Source organism: Rana temporaria, chromosome 2, assembly GCF_905171775.1.
Source record: "Rana temporaria chromosome 2, aRanTem1.1, whole genome shotgun sequence".
Lineage (NCBI taxonomy): Eukaryota > Metazoa > Chordata > Amphibia > Anura > Ranidae > Rana > Rana temporaria.
Genome location: NC_053490.1, coordinates 119,222,594 through 119,249,351, shown reverse-complemented (window position 1 = coordinate 119,249,351; position 26,758 = coordinate 119,222,594). Strand labels below are relative to the sequence as shown.

The 26,758-nt window shown below is 41.8% G+C and overlaps 1 protein-coding gene across 1 annotated transcript in view; it reads right to left on the bottom strand.

Annotated features, from left to right (window-relative positions):
- Positions 1–489: 489 nt before the first annotated feature.
- Positions 490–26,758, bottom strand: part of CTDSP2 (CTD small phosphatase 2) — a 63,577-nt gene continuing 37,308 nt past the window's right edge. Inside the window, exons 2-8 of the mRNA XM_040340858.1 lie at positions 22,513–22,661; positions 20,110–20,148; positions 17,874–17,975; positions 13,371–13,427; positions 11,998–12,090; positions 7,890–8,075; positions 490–4,385 (exon numbers count right to left, since the gene is read on the bottom strand). Of these exons, the coding sequence (XP_040196792.1) occupies positions 4,260–4,385; positions 7,890–8,075; positions 11,998–12,090; positions 13,371–13,427; positions 17,874–17,975; positions 20,110–20,148; positions 22,513–22,661 (752 nt within the window). The 3' untranslated portion in view covers positions 490–4,259. The remainder of the gene's footprint in view (positions 4,386–7,889; positions 8,076–11,997; positions 12,091–13,370; positions 13,428–17,873; positions 17,976–20,109; positions 20,149–22,512; positions 22,662–26,758) is intronic.

Here is a 26,758-nt window from a genome sequence, read left to right as displayed (position 1 = left end):
GGAGCGAACACTAAAGCACTATGCAGTATTATACTGGCTAGCTGCCCACACAGTTGTGCAGACAGTAAAATTTGTATGTTCAGCCCAAATGACAGTATGGCTGGCTACACACCATTTAAATTACTAACAACTATACACTGCAGGGACTTGCCTGATTGGATATAAATTGGTTAATGTGAGAGCCTATGTAAGCAGTCCAGTTTTCCTTTGGTATACAAAAAGGGTTGTGTACAAACGTACAATTACTAGTTGTATACATTTGCATTTTTCAAAGCCTTATCTGCAAAATAGTTGCTAATATGCAGGATGGTGTGAGCCTTAAAATAACGATGCATCTTGATTGTGGAAGATGTCTCACAGCTATCCCCAGCTCGGTCTTGGAAGTCAACACACATTAAAATACTGGTTGTATGTGGAAATGGCCTTTAAATATGGTGACAAAATGTAACGTTAACAACTGTAATGAAAAAAACGAAGTAAATGCACAAATAGGGCATAAAAATAGATTTTATTACATGCTCTTTTAAAGGGTTTACATAGTTTGATGATCAGTCCATCCAGTCCGGTAGAAACTTAATTACAGCAATGTGCTGAAAGTCACTCCAACAGCTGATTGTTCTAAAAAGAATAAAACCTAATACTTGTCACAGACCCTCAGAGAGGAAGGTCAGATCCCAAGCACACATCCAGCCACCACAGAAAGCCACACACACGGAGGAATGTACATGTTCTGCCTGACTTATGTGCAGCATTGACATCTCTAAAGTGTACAAGAAATGGCTGATACAGCAATGGTCATGCCATTCTTTTCGTTATCTGTGTGTGAGATTCCCCTGAGGTCCAATTAGTAACAGTCCTACTCTACCCTGTAAATGGAAAAACAGTAGAAGACAGGTCAGGAAATGAGGGCTACCCTTTATGGTACAAAATGGAGGAGAAGGCAATTATCAGAAGTAAATACAGCCTGCCCTCAAGTTTTAATTTTTAAGCTTTTAAATGTGTTTCTAAGAAGCCAAAAAGGCACTACATGGTAGAAGCTCTTCACCGGTTAATACCATTCATTTTACATGCCTCCTTCTAAATAAAACCATACACAGGAATGCCAATAGGTTGTTCAGGCAGTGGACTCTGGGGGAGAAGGTGGAGTGTCTCTGCATCCACAACCAGAAAGTTGGGCATTAATTAGGCATTTTAGCAGAATCTCTTGGTATCCAGTGTGGGTCATCATGTAAAACTAAACGTATGTTCTGGAACCTTGTGGTGTCTCTACCTCTACAGAAAAATAATTTAGTTATATTAAAGTCAACACAGGTTTAAGGGGGTTTTGCAGGCTAAACTAAAATTTGACCACCCCTTACTTGTAAGGAGGTTCTTTACCCTGCAACTTCCTGTTCATGAAGTATAAAAGCCTCTTTTAGTGCCATTATAGGACTGTTTGGTGTATGCAAGTCTGTGATAAGACTGCTTTGGTGGAGCTGAGCATCTCATCTTATAGGACATCTCCTAAAGGGAGATACTTTGGCTACCATGTTGTCCTCTGTAAATGCTGTTTGGATGGCATATTAATCTCTAAGACTGTAATACTTTCTGAATCAATGACCTAAACCTGCTAAGTCCAACGCCAATTGCTACATACTTGTTCTGTGCTAATGACTCAAGTTCCGATGCCAGACAGCCAAGCAACCAACCTTTTCACAAGTAGGTCAGTAACAGCAGCCCACATATTTGTTTTGTGACAAGTGTCTTTAACACAGGGTATATGTTATACCTACATCAAACATCATGGTCAAAATATAATTTAGTCTGGAAAAACCTTTAGAAACCAACCCCCAACTACCATGCCCAAGTACAAGAACTATAAAAACATACCATACCCTTTCCAGTTCAGAGAAGTGCTAAAGTCTTGAGGAAATTGGACCAGCTGAGATGTGTGCATGGTTCATCATGTAGCATGATCTCCACTGCTCAGTGATACCGGCACAAACCAGTAAAGCCAATATTCCAACTTTAAAATGATACCAAACATTGCGAGTATAAGGCACTGCCTATGTAGTGTATGTCAGCGACTGATTTAATCTGGTAAGCACCAACCACTCTCCACAGTTTGTAAAATACAAAAATTCAATACTGACCTCAGTGTAAAGCTATTTGGATTCTCATAGGAGTCAGTGGACAATTATCTTTGCTTCAAGTCTACTATCAAAACAGCATAGTGAACTTTATATATCCATATATATATAAAAAATCTCAAAGCAGCTTAACGTTAAAAATCCCTTTGGTTTTTACATGTTTGAACTAATTAAATCATTCTATTTATTTAGTATAAATAAAAGGTAATAAAAAGGGATACTGCTACACAAGGGCATATGACGTTTACCAGTGATTAAGTGAGCCCTTTTCCATCTCTTTCATTTTTTTCAATGACACAACTGTTAACTGCTATATCTGTATGACATTGGGGTAACAGCAACATGTATCAATACCATTATCAACTAGGCACTTTCTACCATGGATGCATCCAGTGTAAAAAAATAATCCAAATCGAAATAAATCAAAGCTGCTGTCTGTTCCTGGCCCAATCATTTCAGATGTGTACCTCGCGTGGGTTACTCTGAAACACTAGCTAGTCTTTGTGCTTGGGATGACGCAAACCTAAAAAGGCCTATCATCTCACCGTAAAAAGTTAAATATTGCAGAATCGGTCACTTGAACAAAAACTGAAAAATTTTGCTGGCAGAATCAATATTTAAGGGTAGGGATACAAACTAATTGCAAAGGATTAATAAAATTTAGCAGAATGGTTTTGGTGGAAGGCGACTGTTAAATGTGTGTTACTTCAGTCACCCACGCAGTTACTGTACTCATTTTCGATCATTCCTGCGGTCACCAGACATGATGCACAATTAACATGAGAGGGGAACACTCTGTACAGTAAGCACCTGAAGGGTACTGGCTGGCCAATAAACACTCAATAGTATATAATCGACAGCAAAGTTCTCCCTGTATTGCTTTTAGTCATTGCTCATTTTTCTGCTGTCCTATTAAGAATTATGGTAAAAAATAAAAATAAAAGAAAAGTTGGATACAAAAGTAAAAATGGCTTTCAGAACAGCATTATCAGTGCAGCTATAATACAGATACTGCCAGTTAATATACAATGATAAAGTCAAAACCTCTGATTTTACTTGTAAACAGACAGGCTGCATCCTCACCACTTTTGTTCAGGCTACAAAATGACTTTCTATAAAAGCAACAGGTACTCTTGAACTTTTAACATGCCTGTAACAAAACACATTACAGAATGATGAGCTAAAGCTTATTTTCACCCATCTTGTTACCCCCCGGTGTGCCAACATTACTTGGGCTTCTACTTCCCATTTAGGTCCCTGAACTCCTGGATGTATCAAGTTATTAAAGCTGAACTCTAGCCAAACCTATGTTGACAAATCTGAAAATTTAAAATAAAAAGGCTCTTAATGCAGTCTTTAACCATATCTGGCTGCTGCTTCATTGTTTAACTTTACTTTTATTAACCCTCCCACAGAAATGTAAGCTTACGGTCTCCACTGGGAGTACAGAGGTCATTGCGGGTTGCTCCCTCCATTCACAATCTCCCCTCCTCCACTCAGAGCACCCTGAAAAGAACGCAAGAGGTTTTGTGAATGTTGGGAATGCCGAGAGATCTGCAGCGATCTCAGCACTCCCAGCAGGATGGTAGGTTTCAGTGCCAAAAGTTTGGCGCTTACAAGCTCTGTGCAGCATTAATGAAAGTAAATATTTTAAGCAATGAAGTATTAGACAGGCTGCATTTTTTTATGTGTAAATACAGGTTTTGGCTTGGGTTCAGCTTCAGGCTGTTTAAAGTACCGACATGGATCCTGTAACTTCTCAGTATTGTAGCCTTCCTTTGTACAGTTTGATTAAAGATATGAAAACTAAACAGCAGTACAGAACTAGAAAAGGGAGGTACATGGTACCATTTAAAAAGGACACTTTCTCCTACTAGTGCACCAAGGTAATGGCATGTATAGATCCCTGCATTCACCACCAACGTGCCACTAAGCACGCAGGCCATAAGGAGTGTGAACTGTACGCAGCTTGCTTGGAAAAGGCCCCAATATCAATATCCACTTTTGTTCCTTGTCCTCCAAGGCCAAAGGCACTGCGTGTGAGAGATTAAACAGAAAAATAAAAATAAAAGAATATTAAAAAGATATAAAAATGTCCCCTGAAAAAAACTCAAGGCAACAGGAGAAAACTCAAGGAGCCCTCAGTTGGCCAAGACTGGTATAAATGTCCTCGGTGTCACTGAGCTCCTCGAAGATTGGGATGAGGCTTAAAAGCTCTGTGTCCCCCATATCATCGAACCAAGACTGCACAGGCACCTGAAAAACAAAAACAGAGGAGAACCAATTAGAATGTTAGAAATGGTTTTATTTTCATTTAACACAATTGTAATCCGCCATCTTGGCATGAAGACTTCCACACGTTTTACAGACAGTTGGCAAGTTAGGCAAATGTGCAGTTAGGAATTATGAAGGCTGCCATTGCTGGCCTTTACTCCTTAATATACAAACTTCTTTACTTTCTCTTACTCTGGCTACCCTCAAACATATATGGTGGGATGGTCCAAAATCTAAATGTTTTTTAGACCAATGTCTATTAATTGTTATGCACTATATTAGGCAAGGGAATTTGCAAAAATATACACAAGACCCTTCTTAATTTATGGGTTGAAGCTTGCACAAAACACCCAAAAAATGTGACAGTTTTATCCTTACAGCGGCTAAACCCACACAAGCAAACGTTTGGTGGTCCACTCAACCTACCATAGCCCAAGTCAAGAATAAAATAACTTGGTATCCGAGTAAAGAAAAAAATGGCAGCCATACTAGGCGATTCAATGAAAAGTGTGTAAAAAGTTTAGGACCTGTAAATAAGGCAGCTCATAGATGAGTTATTTTGACTCAATGACTAAATTTCCCGATCCACACACTTGATGTGGATCGAGGAAACTCCCTGCTGAGCCATTGTATTCTGACAGTGGGGAGACTTCCTCGCCATCAGAATACACTGATCAGCACTGACGGCTAAAGCCTATGGCGCTGATAAAGCAGAAAAATATGGTGGTTGTACAAAAGTCAACTGGAAAATCAACTTCTGTACAATCTCTCTGCACATACTTGGATTGAAATTAGTCTGGTCCCTGCTGAAGTGGCCGAATTGCGAACCACGTATGACTGGCTTAAAGCGGTGGTTCTGCTGGGAATCGTTTTTTTTTTTTAACACTACTCTGCTGCTATTCAAATAAACAGTTCTTGACTTACTATTGCCGATCTTTTAGCCGCCACGATCGCTGTTTTGTAGTAAAGGATATTTTATAAAAACTAGTGATGGACATTGCCATCTTCATTGAGGGCACCTTGAAGCCCTCCTGCATTTCTTCCGGGATTCGGTGAATGCTGATGTCCCAGCATTCACCGCGAAATCCCGCGCATGCGCAGTGTTGACGGCGAGTCATGCCGTCAACACTGCACAGTTGCCATCACAACGGCGGGCAGTGTCCTGAAAAGGACACGCCCCGCTGTGATGTAACACTAGTCCAGGGCTGTAATGGCGATCCTTTGTTTACTATGGCGAATATGTATCCGCCCTCATCACATGACGCGCTTCCCGCGTCACATGACAGCACAGCTAGCGCGAGACTACACGCGCAGAGAGTTTGGTTGCTGTGATCTGATTGGCCTACACGTCACTGCAACAGAACATAGCAAACAGCGCCCACAATGCACAGCGCCGTCGGGGAAAGTAGCGAAACGCCCACTCCCCGCTGGGATAGAAACCAGGAAGCACATCTAAATACAGGTAACGGACCATTAACAAAAAAATTGGACAACGCTATGATTCTTACATTTGATGTAGGTTAAGGATGCTGGAAGGTTGATTTGGAGGGTGAACCTCCGCTTTAACTCACTATTCCCCTTAGGATTTTGTCAGATAATTTTTTTGGACCATTTGACACCCTATAGCGGAGTTAATCCCTGGACGTTGCAGACATTTGGGGATTCTTTTGGTCACAAGGTGCTCCCTTCCCCCTTCTGAACCCATGCTCACCCCAGTATTTGTAGCTGCTGACTTTTATTTTATTTTTCAGACTGAAGAACCTCCAAGTTATTTCTGAGCTCATTTAGAAGTATGTTCTGGTTCCAAAATGCACCTGCAGTTAGCTGTATTGTTAGTTTGGACACCTTTCAGAACCATTTAATGTTCTGTGACTGGCTGCCGCTACTACTTGTTTACAATCGCACTCATCAATTGCGAATGCACAAAAAAAAAAAAAGTAGAGGCAGTCGTCGGTAAGTTGCACTACAATGACAATTATCGGGAGAATACCTGAAAGCGTTTCAAATGACAAAAACAAATTCTCAAAATTAAGTAGAAATCTTTTGAAACGTGAGTCTTTTACGATTGCTATTATTCAATAATCAGACAGCAGAAAAACAATGCAATAGCTTGTATCACAGACACCTGTAGAAGAGTAATTTAACAAGCTTGGCAGCTGTGGTAAAACAAACCTATCTTCTTCCACTGGAGAGAACATGAAATGCACCAATATTTATGAAGCAGAAAGAACTTTTAATCAATGCTCTATATATCTCTCGACATCTGGTATTGTTAATGGTTTCCAAGCAACCAGCCCATTAATACAATCTGTCAGCAATACTATTGGAATAATTACAAAGGCAATGCTTGGAAAATCAGAATGTTGCTCTCCTAAATGACCTGTTATTTGAAAGTGGAAAACCTCTGCATCTGCAATGCTGACAATTCGGTTGAAAACGAGTGCATTCAAAATTAAAAGGAAAGAATGAAATAGATACAAAGTAAGAAAATCAATAGTCTGGATACAGACTGAGTGTTCCATTTTATAATAGCAGCAATTTAGCGGAGATATAAAGTACGGCTTTTATAGGATCCAACAATGATTCCTCTTCCAAGAAGCAACATAAATGCTTGTCTACTCAAACTGTCTGCCAACTGTAGAGCTGGATATGCAGGAAAGTTTATTCTGTGAAAGGTTAGATGCTGCGTCACCCCCAAGGGATAAAAAATAAAAAGTAAAAAAGACACAACAGGCACCTATTTTAAGTGGCTTTCCCAACATGACAGGATTCATGAAAATGTTGACATTTCAAGTCTTGGAAGAACAAGTTTTTGCACCTCCATAAAAAGGTTTAAAACATCACACAACTCAAATGTATACCGTACTGTTTGGATTCACAACTATGAGTGGTCTTTGTAAAACTTCCATTTCCTTCACTGTAGGTTTGGTACAGACTTGGCCATATGTGTGTGTAGCCATATCTGTTAAAATCCAGCTGGCCAACTCTTTCATTCAGTTACAAGATCTCAAGAAATGTATGTTCCTTTACAACTCTATCCTGGAGAACATGGGAACCAAATGATAGTCTAAATCAGGGATCTCCAAACTACGGCCCTTCAGCTGTTGCGGAACTACACATCCCACGAGGCAATGGAAAACTCTGACATAACTAGGCATGATGGGAATTGTAGTTCCTGAACAACCGGAGGGCCGTAGTTTGGAGACCCCTGGTCTAAATTCTTGTGTCTTTTCAGGCTGCATAATTCTAATGCAGATGCAAAGGAAACCATAAAAATCGTTTTCACATTAGAAAGCCTCTCCTCCTCATTGTTTTTGATTAGATGGCTCAGCAGATAGGTAACTGGGACAATTAGCAAGATACATTAACTGCATTATTAATGACGTGAAAAAACTGCATGTACCTGCTCCGAGGTGCAATTAAATAGAGAATGAGTTGCTTTATGGAAAAGTAAGAGTAAGCATAAGCACTGGTATTGGCACTTACTGCATTTTCTGGATGAAAGATGTACGATGCTGGAGAATTGTCCAAGATAATGGTTTTCTTCAGGTCTCTTCCTAGACGACTCAAGTCTTTGACATAGCAACCCTGGTGGAAGACACAAGCTTCCCTGAAGAGCCGGCAACTGAAGACCCCTTCTCTGTCCAAAAGGTCTGTCACTGGATCAGCATACTATAGAGGAGAGTTAGATATTAAGACATTACCTACCACTTCTGACACTAATGGTGGTACAAGAAATCTGCTGTAGGTAATGGTGTTAGAAGCCTGTAAAGCAATGCACCCATTATCAGCAGATCACAGGTGTAATGGACAACCCTACAATACGGCCAAGCAATTCCATTCTCTGCTTCTTGTCGTCACAAGATGGGAGGGGGGGACCGGGGGAAAGGGGTCAGGTGCTTAACATGTTACACCCTAAATATTGTGAAAAAATAGGTGAACTTATCCTTGAATACCTAGATATTTTGTACAAGTCACATTTCAGTCTTCCTTTACACTGGTAGGGTCCCATTACTTGCATTTACAAAACCAGACAATTAGTCTGAGTTTTTGGGGATTCATGAACAACTTGGCCACATGTAGCTCAGGTAGCTTTAGCCAACATTAACTGTCATAGCCCATTTTTAATGTAAACCAGCCATCATGATATTCATGTGCCCCTTGTTCAATCACAGAAAAGAATATAGGGTGTTTTAAGAATGGAGGAGGCTGCAGCGCAAGCAACTTACTGTTATCGTTATGCTCCAGCTTTGATTGTTAGGCCTTGTACACACGGTCGAACCAAACCGATGAGACTGGTCCGTCGGACCGTTTTCATCGGTTCACCTCTGAAGTGGCCGTACGGCCTGATATGTGTATACACCGTCAGTCCAAAATCCGATCGGGTCAGAACGCGGTGACGTCAAACACACGACGTGCTGAATAAAACGAAGTTCAATGCTTCCAAGCATGCGTCGACTTGATTCTGAGCATGCACAGGTTTTGAACCGATGCTTTTCTGTACTAACCATCGGTTTGGTCCGATTGGGCAGCGGTCCATCGGTTCGGTTTTGAAGCAAGTTTTAAAATTTTGGACCGAAGGAAAACAGACCAATGGCCTATACACACGGTCGGTTTGGTCCGATGAAACTGAACTTCGGTTCGTTCTCATCGGTTCGGTCCGACCGTGTGTACGGGGCCTAAGTTTCACAGATGGAAAAATCAGTGCCTCCATCACTGTCAGGGTGTGCACGATCAGTTTTCCCATTGGAAAGAGTCAGAGGAGAGCTTTTGGTTGGGAATCCCGACCGTCTGTATGCTCCATCAGACTTTTTCCGACAGAAAAACTGCTGGAAAAAGATAGAGAGCAGGTTCTCCATTTTCTCGTCAGGAAAAAAAATCCGATCGGAATTTCCTATCAAGTGTACAAATTCCGACGCATGCATAGAACTTAATTTTCTGAGCTCGTCGTAGTCTTTTACGTCACCGCATTCTTGGCAGTCAAAAGTTCACCGAACTATTGTGTGACCGTGTGTATGCATGGCAGGCTTGAGCGGAATTTCCGTTGGAAAAACCATCCAACTTTTTCCCGACGGGAAAATCGATTGTGTGTATGGGGCATAACAGTTTTCAGGAATGAAGCAGGACCCACAAATGAGACTCATGTCATTAATGGTACCTATATAATGCATGCCCCAATATCCTTTTAGCCCAGAGTTCAGCTTTAAGCATCTGACAAGGGCAGACAAAAAAGTACAACGTAAACATTTGAATATTCCAGGAGATTTTTTTTTTCCATGTACAGCTTCTGTAAAAGGTGGAAAGCATACAAGTTACTCTTCACCACAAAAAACAGAAGCCCATTAATACTTTACCCCACGCGTATAACTGCTCACACCATTAGTACTGTGTGGCAGCAAATAAAATGGGGAGAATATTCCAGGAGATTTTAAGGCTTGCTTAAACCTGAACTCCAAGCAGACCTAACAAATACATAAATTAATGTTTTTTCTTCTCATTAATAAACAAAATAGGTATATTGCAATTATTATTGCAGCTAGTGTAAGAACTTTACTTTGTATCAGCCTCTTGTAATACCCATGTACAGCATAATTCAGACTGATAAAGGGGTAGCAACAGGCTGATCAACAATATTCATGTGCTCACGAAGAACATGCTAACAGAAGGCGAGAATAGGGAAAAAGGAGTTTGTCAGTCTGTTGCAGTCCTTCATTATTCAATCATAGGTTGGGTGCATGTATTTCTTATTTTCAGCAGAAAAAAAGCCAGTTCACAAAACTCTCCGATCAGTATGACTATTTCATACAAGTGAATTTATATTTCCCCTCTGGCTAGTGTACACCATTTAAAAAACTAAAAAAAGTTCACCTTCAGAACATGCTACATGTTCCTATTGTTTTTAGGGTGTAACATTGTCCAATATCTGCACCTTCTCCACCAGATCTAACCCTCATTGTGACAGTGGATGGAGGATCTTCTCTCCACACCCGCTGTGACAATTTGAAAACAGCTAGGCCGTACGGGGCTCTGTACGCACCATGTCATGCACCGTTTCCTGTGAACGTTTCCTCAAAAAACGATTTGGGATTGTTCCGGAGGCAACTAATGCTGCAAATGATTGGTTACACCAGCAGTCGAAAGAATGTTATTTGCAGGGACTTAAGAAGCTGCAGGACATCGACTTCTTAGGGCAGAGGTGTCAAATTGTGGGCATCCAGCTGTTGCCAAACTACAAGTCCCATGAGGCATTGCAAGGCTGATGCCGGGTACACACGAGAGGATTTATCCGCGGATACGGTCCTCCGGACTGTTTCCGCGGATAAATCCTCTGAGGATTTTGATCCGATGGAGTGTACATACCATGGGATCGAAATCCGCGCCGAATTCCCATCGCGATGACGTGTTGCGCCGTCGCCGCGATGATGACGCGGCGACGTGCGCGACGCTGTCATATAAGGAATTCCACGCATGCGTCAAATCATTACGACGCATGCGAGGGATGGGTTCGGATGGATCGATTTGGTGAGTCTGCACAGACCACCGGATCGATCCGCTGGAGCCGATTCCAGCGGATAGATTTCTTAGCATGCTAAGAAATTTTTATCCGCTGGAAATCGGTCGGCCCGAAATATATCCGCGGATAAATATCCGCCGGATCGTACACACCAGCGGATCTATCCGCTGAAACCGATCCGCGGATCAATTTCAGCGGATCGATCCTCTCGTGTGTACGGGGCCTGACAGTTACAAGCATGACGACCAAAGGCAGAGGCATGATGGGACGTTTAGTTCTGCAACAGCTGGAGGACCGCCAGTTTGACACCCCTGTCCTAGCGGAATATGTAGAATAGTGTGGCAGTAAGGCCCCTTTCACATTAGGACGTTTTTCATGCGTTACGGCGCTAAAAATAGCACTGCTATACCGCATGAAAAATCATGCCCAGTACTCTTCAATGTGAAAGCCCGAAGGCTTTCACATTGAAGCGATGCGCTAGCAGGAACGCTCCAAAAGTCCTGCTAGCCGCATCTTTACCGCGGTATAGGAGCGGTGTGTTCACCGCTCCTATACCACGCCTTCCCATTGAAATCAATGGGAAAGCGCGGTAATACCGCTGTAATACCGCCGCAACGCGGGCGGTATTAACCCTTTTTTGGCCGCTAGCGGGGGTTAAAACCTCACCACTAGCGCCCGAATATCGCGGTAAACACGATGGTATAGCCGCGCTACAAATAGCACGGCTATACCGTCACCGCGGCTGATGCTTCAGTGTGAAGCCAGCCTTAGAGCTTCCTAGCTCAATTTTTCTCAGCACCCGCTATTACTCGTATCAGAGGTACAGACAGACAGCTATCATGAGAGTCTGCAGGAGCAGGACATTGCACCCGCAATCTGCTTTTTGTATTATAATTGTACATTTTTTTACCTGCAAAAAAATGTGCATTTATTTTTTTTCAAAAAGTGAACTTGGCCTTTTCCCCAACATAAAGCAGAAGATGCCTCTAAGAATGGCCTACAAAATGGACAGGGGCGAAGAAAGGAGGAGAAAAAAAAAAAAAAAAAAAAAAAAAAGGACAAAGCTTGCTTCTTCCTTACCTTGGCAAGACTAGCAGTAAATAGCACACACTCGTAGAGCTGACCCATTCTTTCCAGAAACTCATCAACATAAGGCCTTTTCAGAACATATACCTGAAGTGGGTAAAAGATACAGAGGGGCCTCTTAGGTAGAACAAAACAGTATATCGTAATAAACAGTTGAGTGATCACACAACATATCACACTATAAGACTTCTGTATCTTGTTAGTCTCTTGTCCTGTGGGAGAAGATTTTAGATAACATACCTTAGCATACCGCTGCTCATATCTGTAAAATATATTAGAGATGAAAGATATCGGCTACTAGGAGCTGGTGTCAGTTAATGACATTTCTGTCTCATAAATTGGGGGAATCGGAGGGGGCCCATCAAGGGACATTGGAAACATAGAAATTTGTTTTTAAAAGTTTTGTGGAAAGAAAGGTAAGTGCTACTATTGCTGACTTATTTTGTGCCAGTGAAAAAAAGAAAGTTACAGCTCCAGGTGGATTGTGTTAGGATGATCAGTGTAGTCTCAGGAGATCAAGGGTGCTGGCAATGCACAAGGCAACAAATGGAAAAAGAAAATATGGACAGCCGCACTCCAAAAAACCTTGGTTGTCTTTATTTAAAAAAGGAAAAATGCACTACAAGTCACAGCACACTACAGGAGAGTAAAACGTCTGACACGTTTCGCAATATAAATTGGTGCTTAATCATGTTTTGTGCCAGAACTGCCATCCTGACTTAACTACTTGGGTGAGTCAGTGACCAGAAACACACATGAGCACATTAGGCATCAGGACACCTATAAAAAAGTACACGCTTACTTCAGGTCTGGAACTCACTACATAGAAAAGCCAGGATAACCATGACAGCCCCAGAACTTGCACTCTTAAATGGCTTCTGTAGACGGGGATTGGAGGTGTGTCAGCATTCCCTATTGCTTTACTGGTGCAGTGTAAATGACAATTCTAAAGGTACATAATTGGCCTGCTTTAAATTACATTGGGTTGCAGCAGACCCTGTTACATCAGTATTAGCTACCCCTGTGTTTCTGTCCTGGTCAATTCCTTTAAAATAAAGTTTCCTTATGCACAAAACATCTAAAACATACATTACAACATGGCATCTTACAACACATCTTCAGCTATTCCATTCTTCTCCTTGGAGCGATGCCTAAATGATTGCAACCAGCGGGAAGGTGGAGCTCAGATGAATTAGGAGCTGCTTCCTGAAACAAGTAATCAAGAGTAGGCCGCGCGGTGAGGAAACAGCCTATCCTGGATTACTTGAACCAGGTAGAAGCCATGTCTTTCCACTCTGATCTGAAACAAAAGCATTTGTTTTTTTTATATATACATTTGTTTTTTAAAGAAAACCGAGTCCTCTTACCTGATGAGTGGTCCCCTCAATCTCTACTGGTACTACGAAATCTGCATTGCTGATGGGCTAAAACAATAAACAGAACAAGAAACATTACATTTAAAATAAAGACTCAGGAGCATTTTACACTAGGTGATAACCCAGCAATTAAAATCACTATACAGTGGATAGAACTTGTGTTGTGGGCTGAATGTGATTGCTTAATTCTGAACACAGCTACATCCCCAGTTATAAGAGGGTGTGCAAACTTTTGCAACCATAGTATTTTAGTTTTTTTATTCACTCCACCTAAGACCCCTTTCACACTGAGCTGCCCATAACGTTGGCGGTAAAACGCTGCAATTTTTTCCACCGCCGCTAGCGGCCGAGAAAGGCTAGTGCAGTGCATTGCGGGCGGTATAGCCACGCTGTCCCATTGATTTTAATAGGCAGCATCTGTGGAGGAGCGGTAAACACACCGCTCCAAAAGATGCGGCTAGCAGGACTGTTTTTACCGTCCTGCTGGCGCAATGCTGTGAAAGCCCTCGAGCAATGGAGCAGCCGTTTGAGGGCAGATTACAGGCGCTATTTTTAATACTATAGCGCCTGCAATACTCCCTCAGTGTGAAAGGGGTCATAAAGATTTCGGTTTGTTTTTCAACCGAGTTGAACAGTTTATAGGTCACATTAAAAAGGTGGAAAAAGTTGTGAAATTATTTATCTTTGTCTCTTTTTTAAACCTAACATTTTAACAGACTTTTTATAGCCACAGTCAATGCATACAGAAGGTAACAGATTCCTGTACAGGACTGCCGTGTACTACACAATGCAGCATCATCATACATTCTATAATTCTAAATTAATAACAAATGATTTGCAGTTTATGCTAGCGTACACTTCTAAAACATAACTCAAAATGTACAAAATGTATCAGTAAAAACATTTTAAATAACTGAACACAGAAATGCAAACACATTTATTAGAAAAACTGTCAGTTTAAACTAACTCACAGTTGTACAGAGTGACATCACAATCAGGGCATTAAAGCAGACTTTGTTTTCCCTTTTGGATAAGGTTTTTTTTTTTGCCATCTGTATACCATTGGAGAGATTTCTCTTCACTTCCTTCCTCCAAAGTGGGGGAATCCCTGGCTGTCACCAAAACTCAGGGCTTGACAAATTTGCTTAGAATCTAGGAGCCAGGAAAGCACCCCGTCCCGACGCGTATTACTCGGCGTAACATAATCTTTCACAATATAAAAAAAATATTGGGCTAACGTTACTGTTGTCTTATTTTTTAATTAAAAAAAGTGTATTTTTTCCAAAAAAAGTGCGCTTGTATAACCGCTGCGCAAATATGGTGTGACAGAAAGTATTACAATGACCGCCATTTTATTCTATAGGGTGTTAGAAAATAAATATGTAATGTTTGGGGGTTCCAAGCAAAACATTTTTGCTAGAAGTTACTATTACTTAAAAATAAAAGCCATTACAAAAAAAAAAAAAAAAGCGGCTATATGAAGCTATTTAAACCAGCCACCCCACACTCACCATTAGGCAAAAGGCGCCAGATGACGGCTGCAAACACTTCCTTCTCTTCTCCACTTTGGGAAGGAGATGGGCGGGCAGTAAAACAGGCAGGAAGCACCATTAGCATTGCTGGTTTTCTTCTTGTCATACCAACAGCCACCACAAAATGGCACCAGATCACAGACGGAAGCATTGGCCTGCAGAAGGCAGCAAAGCTGTGGCCTCAATTACTGGCCGGCCCGACACGATCACGCGGGGGGCGCATGGAGACACAGGATACCCCAGGCGTCAGGTCGCTAATTCTAGTCGAATTGCGACTTGGCGCCTAGGGTTTGTCGAACCCTGCCAAAACTAGTGTCCTAATTGGAAGATTTTTTACTTTAACCACTTGAGATCCGCGCTATAGACAAAATACGTCCGCAGCGCGGCTCTCAAGTGCCAAGTGGCCGTTTAAACACGGCCTTTTATGTGCATTACCCGGCGGGTAAAAACTGTCCCGGCGCATCGTCGAAGACCCGATGCGTGTACCTGGCGGCCGCGATGTCTGCCGGGTACACGCGATCGTCGGTGACACGGCAGGTGACAGCAGGGACGTGGAGCTCTGTGTATAAACACAGAGCTCCATGTGCTGTCAGAGGAGAGGAGACTGATCTGTGTCTCTTGTACATAGAGACACAGCATCGGTCCCCTCCCCCAGTCACCCCCCTCCCCCCACACAGTTAGAACACACCCAGGATACACAGTTAACCCCTTCCTCACCCCCTAGTGTTAACCCCTTCCCTGCCAGTCACATTTATACAGTAATTAGTGCATTTTTATAGCACTGATCGCTGTATAAATGTGAATGGCGCCAAATTTGTGTCAAAAGTGTCCGATACGTCCGCCGCAATATCCCAGTCCCAATAAAAATCGCAGATCGCCGCCATTACTAGTAAAAAAAAAATAATAATTCTGTTCCCCATTTTGTAGGCGCTATAACTTTTGCGCAAACCAGTCGCTTATTGTGATTTTTTTTTTTCAAAAATACGTCGAAAAATACGTATCGGCCTTAACTGAGAAAAAAAATCGTTTTTTTATAAAAAAAATTGGGATATTTATTATAGCAACAAGTAAAAAAATATATATATATTTTTTAAATTGTTGCTCTTTTTTTGTTTATAGCGCAAAAAATAAAAACCGCAGAGGTGATCAAATACCACCAAAAGAAAGCTCTATTTGTGGGGAAAAAAGGATGCCAATTTTGTTTGGGAGCCACGTCGCACGACCGCGCAATTGTCAGTTAAAGCGACGCAGTGCTGGAAGCTGAAATTTCGCCTGGGAACGAAGGGGGTTTATGTGCCCAGTAAGCAAGTGGTTAAATAACGGTCAACATGACAAATAGAGAGGGTGAATCGCCCAAATGGAGACACAGACAGCAATAAAAACCTCACAGGTGTTTTAATCCCTCTCCACTCTGTCAAAAAAATAAATAAATACAAATGTTTGCTTTATTTATGCTTTAGATTTAAATGCACTTCATAAAATAAAGCTGGCCTATTAATTCGACCATTTGGTGGTCTGAGGTTTGCAGCTGGCCTGTAGGATATTTTGTGACTAGCGTCGCACAGTAGGAGGTGAGTGCTAGAGACAAGCTTGGGTATCCCCAATCTCATCTCCAACCCCAATACTTGCTCTTGTTTACTTCAATGAGCCATTGTCCGTTCCAATTAGCTGCACTGGAGTACATAAAAGTAGGAATTCGGAAGATGCCCAAACTAATCTCTAATCATCTTTGTTGGCATTAGATTTATGCCACCAATGTCAAATTTGCGCCAGATTAGATTGCGTTACCAAACTAGAAAAGCATGCAGTAACCCGTAACAATCAGCTGCCACTACAAGCGTTTGACATTCTGAGGTTTATTTACTAAAACTGGAGAGTGCAGAATCTGGTACAGCTCTGCAAAGAAACCAATCAGCTTCCATTTTTTTGTCAAAGCTTAAAGTGGATGTAAACCCGAATTATAATTATTATTTTTTTTATGTCACAATGTACAGTATACGATTTCCTATCATCTGTGCCCAGTCTTGCCACAGAGTCAATCCAGCTCTGAGCAATCCTCTTTTATTGTTCAGTGAAATAAAACAGACTTACAGAGAAAAACCTTGGTCCGTTCCGCCCCCTTGCTGTGAGTGACAGGTTATTTACATATCTAATCCACTAGCTTCAGACAGGCATTATTTTTTAAATTCCCACCCCTACTCCTTTTCTGAAGTCATGTGGTTATTTTTTTGGATTTTGACTGGATGTTAGTGATCATAGCAGAACTCAGTGTAAGAAATACACAGGAAAAAATGTATGTTGACAAAAGGAGTGTAGAGAAGGGCGGGAATTATACTGACATCACGACTCCACCCACCGAGCTCCAGACAACAGATCCACCCACAGAATCTGCAGTTTTTCAGGTCTCATAACAGACAGAGGGGAGACATTTGACAGGTAAGGATACATGCAGGAGGCATGTATATCCTTATAGATCAGCACTATGGCAGTAGTTTAGAAAGGATGAGAGTGGGTTTACATCCACTTTAAGTGAACAGTGGCTATGTGGTTTGCACTCCCACCTGGCAGCACTGGGGTCGCCAGTTCGAATCCCAACCACAACACTACCTGCCTGGCATTTGCATGTTCTCCCTGTGCCTGTGTGGGTTTCCTCCGGGTACTCTGGTTTTCTCACACACTCCAAATACATGCTGGTAGGTTATGTGTCTAAATTGGCCCTAGTATATGTATATATCAATGTGTGTTATGGACCTTTGATTGTAAGCTCTTTGAGGGCAAGGGACTGATGTGAATGTACAATATAGACATGGAAATTAATGGCATTATATAGGTACCTGTAATAAAATTGAACAAGCTGAAGTTAGAAGGCAATTGGCTACCACGTTGCACCAGATGTTGCACCCTCCAGTGAGTAAGTCAGCCCCCCCCATATGTTCCAATTTTAACCTGAAACACTCCTTACCTTAAAAGAACTATGAACTAGCGTTTCATCCAAATCAATCACCATACATATCTTCCCCTTATCCTTGGGCGCTACCTCAGGGAGCAAGGAGGTACCTGGAATCTGAAATAAAAAAGACACACGGTATAAACATTGTATTTCAGTTGGCCGTATTTCATGGGAAAGAACACACGTCCAAAACACACTAAACGACTTGGCACAACCAGACACCAGACTAAAGTAAATGACAAGAAAGGGAAGATGGACAACACTGGCACTAGCTGTACTAAGAAGACCGAATACCGCTGGGGAACCTGACCCACTTGCATGAAACATACAGCAAACTGGGTTCACAGGAGTGTTGCGTTTATTTTTTGTAAACGCACGCAATTATGGTAACTATGGCAGCAGATCTTCATCGCTTTCTGTTTTTTTTTTTTAAACATTTTCAATAGGAGGGCTGTACCAGATTCTAGAGAACATTAAAATGAAAAATAAATATCTAATTTGTGAATTAATTTTCGAAGCCCAGCGATTGCATCTGAGAATATGGCCCATTTTGTGCATGTTTCAGTAAAGAGGTTTTTTAGTACTAAGAAAACTAAAGACATCTTCAGAAATCTGAAGGGATTACTTTATAAAAAGTATGCTCACTCTACGTCACACAAGGGGAGATCTATTAGACATTCCTAATTCTTCCTTAAGGATAAAAAAGAAATAAATGGTATTTACAAAATACAGAAAAGACAGCACTTCAATGATCATTGCTCTTCATGTTATCTACCTGGAAAAGATGAAAGAGTGAGCAGAGCTAGCCGGGATTAGATCCTGCGACCTGCAGGTCACACAGATGCTTCCAGGCAGCAGTCTCAGTTGGCTGAGCCGCCTCTTCGGTCCCGCTGGCTGAAGCATTAAAAGTGCAGGTGGAAGAAGCTTATTGGTGAAGGAGCATTTCACAAATTAGTTTCTTGAGATTTACAAACTATGCACAGAACATGGAAAATGAGAAGAAAAAAAAAAAAACACTTTGGGGGGACAGGATTGGAGGGATAAGAAAAGAAAAGCGGAATATGCTTTAAATAAAAGCCACTTTTATGAGCGTCAGTGTTACAACGTGAAAATGCATGAGAACAAAACATTAATATTTCACAACACAGAATAAATGGGACTATTACAAGTCTTGTGAACCATCAGCAACTGTCCTAAGAGGGCCTGTCTACATATATCAGACCTATAGATACTTAAAAACGAAGATTCTGACTCCTGAATTTTTCTAAGGGCTTAAATACACTAGCAGCCAACGTTGCCACCCCTCTCAAAGGCAATTTGCAGTGGATTGCTTTTCAGAGGGCATCTGACAGGAGGCGATAGGTCTTCCCCCTCATCGCTTGCTTTGACCCTTGGAAGCCCGCAGCACCATGCCGCTGCCACTGACTTTACACACGATTGAAGGGGGAGTTGGGGCACTGCCAAAGTCTCTTAAAGAATGTGTGATAAAAATGTTGCCACTCCTTTCTGCTGCCATGCCAGGTTAAAGGGGTTGTAAAGGTACATTTTTTTTCCAAAATAGCTTCCTTTACCTTAGTGCAGTCCTCCTTCACTTACCTCATCCTTTCGATTTTGCTTTTAAATGTCCTTATTTCTTCTGAGAAATCCTCACTTCCTGTTCTTCTGTCTGTAACTCCACACAGTAATGCAAGCCTTTCTCCCTGGTGTGGAGTGTCGTGCTTGCCCCCTCCCTTGCACTACAGGAGAGTCAGGACGCTCTCTACGTTGCAGATAGAGAAAGGAGCTGTGTGTTAGTGGGCGTTCTGAAACTCCTGTAGTGCGAGGAAGGGGGCGAGCCTGACACTCCACACCAGGGAGAAAGCCTTGCATTACTGTGTGGAGTTAAAGACAGAAGAACAGGAAGTGAGGATTTCTCAGGAGAAATAAGGACATTTAAAAGCAAAATCAAAAAAGGATGAGGTAAGTGAAGGAGGACTGCACTAAGGTAAAGGAAGCTATTTGGGGGAAAAAATTGGACCTTTACAACCCCTTTAAGGTGGGTCGTCAGGGGGCAGTAAAACTTAAAACTGCAGCTATTTTTACCACACCCACCCGCAAGTGTAAACTCAGCATCAACTGGCTTTTCAGATTAATTCATCTTACTCTACAAAGGAAAGGTATATCTAAGCATTGTGTATTTTGGGTTTTCGTGTGTTAGGAGCATGAGCATCCCTGCAAGCATGATCATGACACATAAAACAACAAGTACCTGGTAGAACTGGTACTGGAGACATTGTAACAGATCCGCCTGAAACAAAAAAAAATATATATATTATTACGGTAGGCAATTTACTTTTATATGCATTATATGTATAATTAAATACTATATTATGCATGATTATACACATGCACACAAATATTTATATATCTCTAATTATATATATATATATATATATATATATATATATATATATATATACACACACACACACACACACACACACATACATATATACACACACACACACACACGTTCTTTAAAAAGTTTCCACACTTTTTTAAACTTTTTCAAGACCGCGTATGTATGTATGTATGTATGTATGTATGTATATATATTTTACACATATATATATATATATATATATATATATATATATATATATATATATATATATATATATATATATATATATATATATATATATATATATATATATATATATATATATATATATATATATACACACATATACACACACACACATACATACATACATACATACATACACACACACACACACACACACACACACACACACACACACATACATACATACATACATATACACACACAAGTTTAGTTAAGTTGGAGTAACTGGTGAAGGGACTAATAATATAGGGCCAGATTCAGGTAGATCTGCGGCGGCGTAACGTATCGCATTTACGTTACGCCGCCGCAAGTTTTACGGGCAAGTGCTTGATTCACAAAGCACTTGCATGTAAAGTTGCAGCGGTATAGCGTAAATCCCCCCGGCGCAAGCCCGCCTAATTCAAATGATCCGGGTAGGGAGCGTGGATCATTTAAATTAGGCGCGTTCCCGCGCCGAACGTACTGCGCATGCGCCGTCCTTAAAATTTCCCGACGTGCATTGCGGTAAATGACGTCGCAAGGACGTCATTGGTTTCGACGTGAACGTAAATGGCGTCCAGCCCCATTCACGGACGACTTACGCAAACGATGTAAAATTTTCAAATTGCGACGCGGGAACGACAGCCATACTTAACATTGGATACGCCACCTAGGGGGCAGCTTTATCTTTACGCCGCGTATCTCTTACGGAAACAGCGTAAATTTACTGCGACGGGCAAGCGTACGTTCGTGAATCGGAGTAACAACTCATTTGGCCGACCGCAATGGAAGCGCCACCTAGATGCCAGCGTAAATATTGCACCCTAAGATACGACGGCGCAGGCCGTCGTATCTTAGGCATGTTTAAGTGTATCTCAGTTTGAGAATACACTTAAACATACGACGGGCTTAGATTCGAAGTTACGTCGGCGTATCTGCCGATACGCCGGTGTAATTCTTTGAGAATCTGGCCCATAGTGTTGGCCAGATGCATTAACCCCAAATCAGGTGAGCAGACCCACACAAGGAATTGGCAAAATACACAGGAAGAAAGTGACTAAGGTCCCATTCACACTTGTACAACTCCAAAATTGTGCAACTCTGGTGCAACAGTCAGGTACGACTTTCACGCAACATTTGAGGGTTAACATTAACTTTTATGGTCCTCAAGTTGCATGAAAGTGCGTCCAAAGTAGCGCGTAAACTACTTTGAAGCCGCTGCAACTTTAAGTCATACATATATGAATGGTCACCATTGGAAAACATGAGGTATAACTTGTCATGTGACTTTGATGTCCAAAGTTGCATGACAAGTCACACAAGTGTGAATAGGAAGTAAGGATGGGAATATGCAAAAAAATATATAAAAGTTTAAAACCAACTAGCACTTTTATTCAGCCTCCCAGGATGTCTCTTCTCTTTGTTTAATGGCCGCTTGGGGGTTCATATCCACATAGACTATGTTTATGCGCTTAGGTGGCATGGGTGTACAACCACGGGGAGCACCCTGCTAAAAATCGGCTGATAGCACATCAGCTGTACGGAACGTCCTACACATCCATGAAGAGGTGGATACATGGCCAGACAGACTTTACCCATGGCCATGCATTGATCTCTGTATGGAGGTAAACATCCAAGTGTGGAAGAATATTGGTACAGCTGTTGCATCGGTCAGTGATTTGTCGGGGCCGCGCATAAACACACGCAATTCTGCACACTTTCGGGCCTCTGCGCCTGTGTGAATGAGCCCCAATATACTGATCAGCCTCCCCCTGACCATTTACACTTGTGACTGGAGATTGTAGAGATTTACAAGGAATATCAGGGAGAGTGGGGAGCATTCACAATCAGGGGTCAAGTTCTACGTAAACTGCCTTCTCCACATTTGGGGCCCAGGCACATTATTTTGAAAAAGTAATAAAGCTTCCTCTGGTACCTCTGAGCACCCACTTGCAAGGAAACGGAACAAATCAAAGGAAGAACATGGACACACAGTCGCTTCAAACATTTTTTTCACACTAGGAAGGTCAATATTAGGGTTACCTTTGGAGTTGATTGTGCCTCCTCCTTTTGGGTGGGAGCCTCACAGGGGCCCCCTGGTCGGCTGACATTCTGTGCACTAAGGCAACAGAAGAGAGCTTTGAAGATACTCCGACTTCTAGGCTTCTTTGGTGAAGATCTGGACACTAGTCCTGAAAGGAGAAAACAATAAAGCCATGAATATATTGCTCAGTTAGTGTGTTTACAGCAAGTTATAATGTATGAATGATAAGAACTGTCAGATTGCTGCCTCTTCGAGGTAGACCACCACCCAGTGCCAGAAAACCATTGGTGTATCAGCTCCTCCCAAACTGGGCACCTATTAGAAAGCTTCCTGAAAGCAATAAATAACTGTTATATAAGTGTAGAGGTCACCTATTAACAAATGGGGCGGCCATAAAGGGGAGCTACAGTGGTTTTTCAGACTCTGATAGACACTAGGCAAAAGATCATCTTCACTATAACAAGTAATTTTGCAGTAATTTGGAATAATGGGTCAACAAAAGGCAATAACTGCTTCCCCCATAAATCCCAGGACATCTAAATACACCAATAAGATCGATCTCATCTTCGTGCACCCTTCTGAAATTGGTTTGTTATTAAAGGCTGGCCTTCAATGCTTAATCCCGTCGAGACGCCACCCCCTTGTCAAATCTGAGAGTCCCTACTAGCCGTGCTTAGTGGACCCAGGGATGGAAGGTATAAAACATACCGTTTTATACTATAACATGCTGGGACATATTATGCTCCTGTTCCCCTGAAGATGCGCTGTGACGAGAAACTAGTTGGGCGGGCCCACGAACATGTGACGTCTTTTACGCCCACTGATGCTAGCAGCCAGCGAGGCTCCATGCGGTTTGAATGCTTTTTATTGTCCGAAATCATGCGCATACCTTGTGGTGTTTTTAACAATAAACTTGTACTAGCAGTATTTATGCTATGTGTGGCCTATGTTCCTTTTTCTCTTTAGCGGCTGTCTGAGTTAGGGTTGCCACATCATCCCTTTAATCCAGGACACACATTACACGGGTTCTGTGGCTGATTAAGGTGGTAAATAAACTCACTTGGTGCCTTATCTGCATTAAATCAGCCTCAGAACCCGTGTAATTCATATAAGTCCTGGATTAAAGGGATGATGTGGCAACCCTAGTCTAGGTTGGATCGGAAGATGTGGCGTTGGTGTTGGGAAATATATGTTGAAACCCAGAGAACCATACTGATCCCACTTTGACACCCGGATGCAGGCTTTGTATTCATTAATAGAATACATCGCTCACCGTGATTGGCTCCAGCAAGAAAGAAGAAGAATATGGCTCCAGCAAGAAAGAAGAATATGGCTCCAGCAAGAAGGTAGAAGAATATGGCTCCAGCAAGAAGGTAGAAGAATATGGCTCCAGTTCCGGCAAGAAGGAAGAAGAATATGGCTCCAGTTCCGGCAAGAAGGAAGAAGAATATGGCTCCAGCTCCAGCAAGAAGAATATGGCTGCAGCAAGAAGGAAGAAGAATATGGCTCCAGAAGGAAGAAATATGAAGCATCGGAAGCTTTGGAAGGGGGGTTGTCTTATACGGTGACTACAGGCAAAAAATCTGTAAAGTCAGGGGGTAGTCTTATACGCCCGGTCACCTTATACACAGACAAATACGGTACTAAAGGGCATAAAAAAAAAAATGCAATGCCATGGTACACCACTGGGAGGTACTCTAAGCACTAAGATTTACCATTTTCCTAAACAAGCGTGATCCTTCAATACAATTCTGAATAGAATGACCTCACCAATAACCAGCTTTCACAGAGCCAGCTTATGGCAGATCTATAGTGTATGCGATTCAGAAAAAGCTACAATAAATGCTTAAAACAATATAAATGTGGGGTTCCATATTTTGCACTGGTTACATTTCATACCAGCAAAATCATTTTGCACACACACACACACATATACATATACACACATATATATATATATATATATATATATATATATATATATATATATATATAAAAAGAAGTGTAATATTTTTACAGAACCCCTGCTGAACTGACATTTACATTTACCTGAAATCTAACAAGCTGAAATTCTTTATAAATACACACCTTTTAGATTCATGAAGGTCTGGAATAACTACTGTGTTTTATTGCAATTTTTTCCTAAACTATTAACTGAAACTTTGATTGAATAAAAACACAAAGTAGTAGCAACTCCACGGTGGAGCCTGTGTGATCCTCCTGACCCTGGTGTTGCTATTATCAGCACTGGCTGCGTCTGAATGCGGTCACGTAGGCCAGGGTGTGCCTCAGGATGGCCATCGTTCTGTGAGAGCGACACCATGAGAACACAGCCAAGGGAATAACAATAACGTGTACAGGCCTTGTGGTGGGCCGGCACTCTTCCTGCTTCCAGGAAGTCGTTATTTACCGATTGCTGTTGCTTACTCTGAAGCTTTATCATTTCCAATTAAAGTGACAGCAAAACTTTGACACAATACTCATGGATCATCACTGGATGAATTATGTGGTTCTCACTGAATTTGAAATTCCTCTGAATGAGGGGGGGGGGGGGCTTTTTCTGCTGTGTGGGGCCACCTGAGACAGGACATGAGGAAAAATGTCCCCAACAAGGAACACAGAAAACCCCACCACCGTCTATTCTGAAGAAGTGCTAGAAAGCCACATGCTATACTTATATTTTTCACATTTTAAGCCAATGCAACCAAAATAAAGGAGTGCATGCATCAAGTAGACATAAGCTTTGCTTTCACCAATATCTGTGGAAGTGGGTAAAGATCAAGATATATCAAATGAAAAAGGTGCCCAACAAGTAAGTGGTAAAATGGCATTAAATTCCAGTCATGTAAAAAAAAAAATCCAGTCATGTAAAAAAAAAAAAAAAAAAAAAAAAAAAAAAAAGACACAACTGTATGGATGGACTCTAAATCTTGTGTCTGCCTTGACCAAAAGAGTTTACAAGCAAAAAATTCCTCTGAGCCCCTGTTCACATCGGCGCCACTTGACAGATCAAATCGCATTTCAAATCTGAGCCTATTGTTGGCAAAAGGAGCGCCCCCATCTGTGCGACATCGACTTTGCAGCGCCACACCGATTTCCAAAAGTAGGTACTGCACTTCTTTTGGCGACTTCGGGGCGATAAAAAAAAAAAAAAAAAAAGATCTGTGCATAAAACAGGTGTCTCAAGTTGCTCCTGAACTCGCTCAATTTCAAAGCCGCTTTTTTAGTGCGAGTTCAGGAGCAACTTGAGACACCTGTTTTATGCACAGATCAGGTGAACTTGCATGATTTTAAAGCCATGTTCAGTGGGAACGAGTGCATGCGCACTGAAGAAACGACTCGCTCATGCTGATTCTTCAGCAGCGTGCCGTGACCCCTGGCTTCCGCACGCATGCGCGGGAGTCACGTTATCGTGGCTCTGCTCAATCACAGCTCTGGAGCTCGCAACCCCGGAAATGGAGACATGTTGCCGGTAACAGCGGTGTGTAGAAAGAAGGGCCGCACTCTCAGCCAATCAGGGCTCTTTTGTAGTGCCATCTGCCTAACTATATGAACAGGTTTACAGCACAGGATAGTACAGGGGTGACCAGATCAGCATCTCGCTGTTCCTTTTATTGTCCAATTACAGGCTGAGCCAAGTCATAACCAGGCAAAAAGTGCAAATCCAGGCAAAATGTTTTTGCAGCTCTGAATAGAGAAGACAAAGAAATAGTTATAACATCTGTCAGGAATTTCATGCTGTTGTTCCTGTTACAGAGATTTATCCCATTGGGGTCCGTTTATAGAAAATTGCTGTGTAAATTTGCACAGCCGCCACAAATAATTGCTTTTAATATACCCAATATGTGTTTTTATTAGGATCGTCGGCTCCATCTAGTGGCCATAAAGTAGTATCTTGCTGACTGAGGATCAAGCATGCACCAAAGGAACGGAAAAGTCAAGATTTCTAATCTAATGTGTGTTTTAGGTCATCAACTTTATGTACGGATGCCAAAAGTATCTAAAAGCATGCTAGCCAGGCTATTAGCATTTAGCTTTTTGTTACCACTGAAGAAACTGAGTGGTGGGGAAGACAAGCATATGTAGCTTGTGGGAGCCCCAGTTTTTACAAAAATCTCCCAGCCCTCCTTCCTAAAGCCTACTACACACGCTGGGTTGAACGACAGCTCAGCAGTTGCCGCTGTACTAACAATCTAATGTTAGCACAGTGATCTCCCCTGCTGTGCCATTGTGTTCTGACAGGGG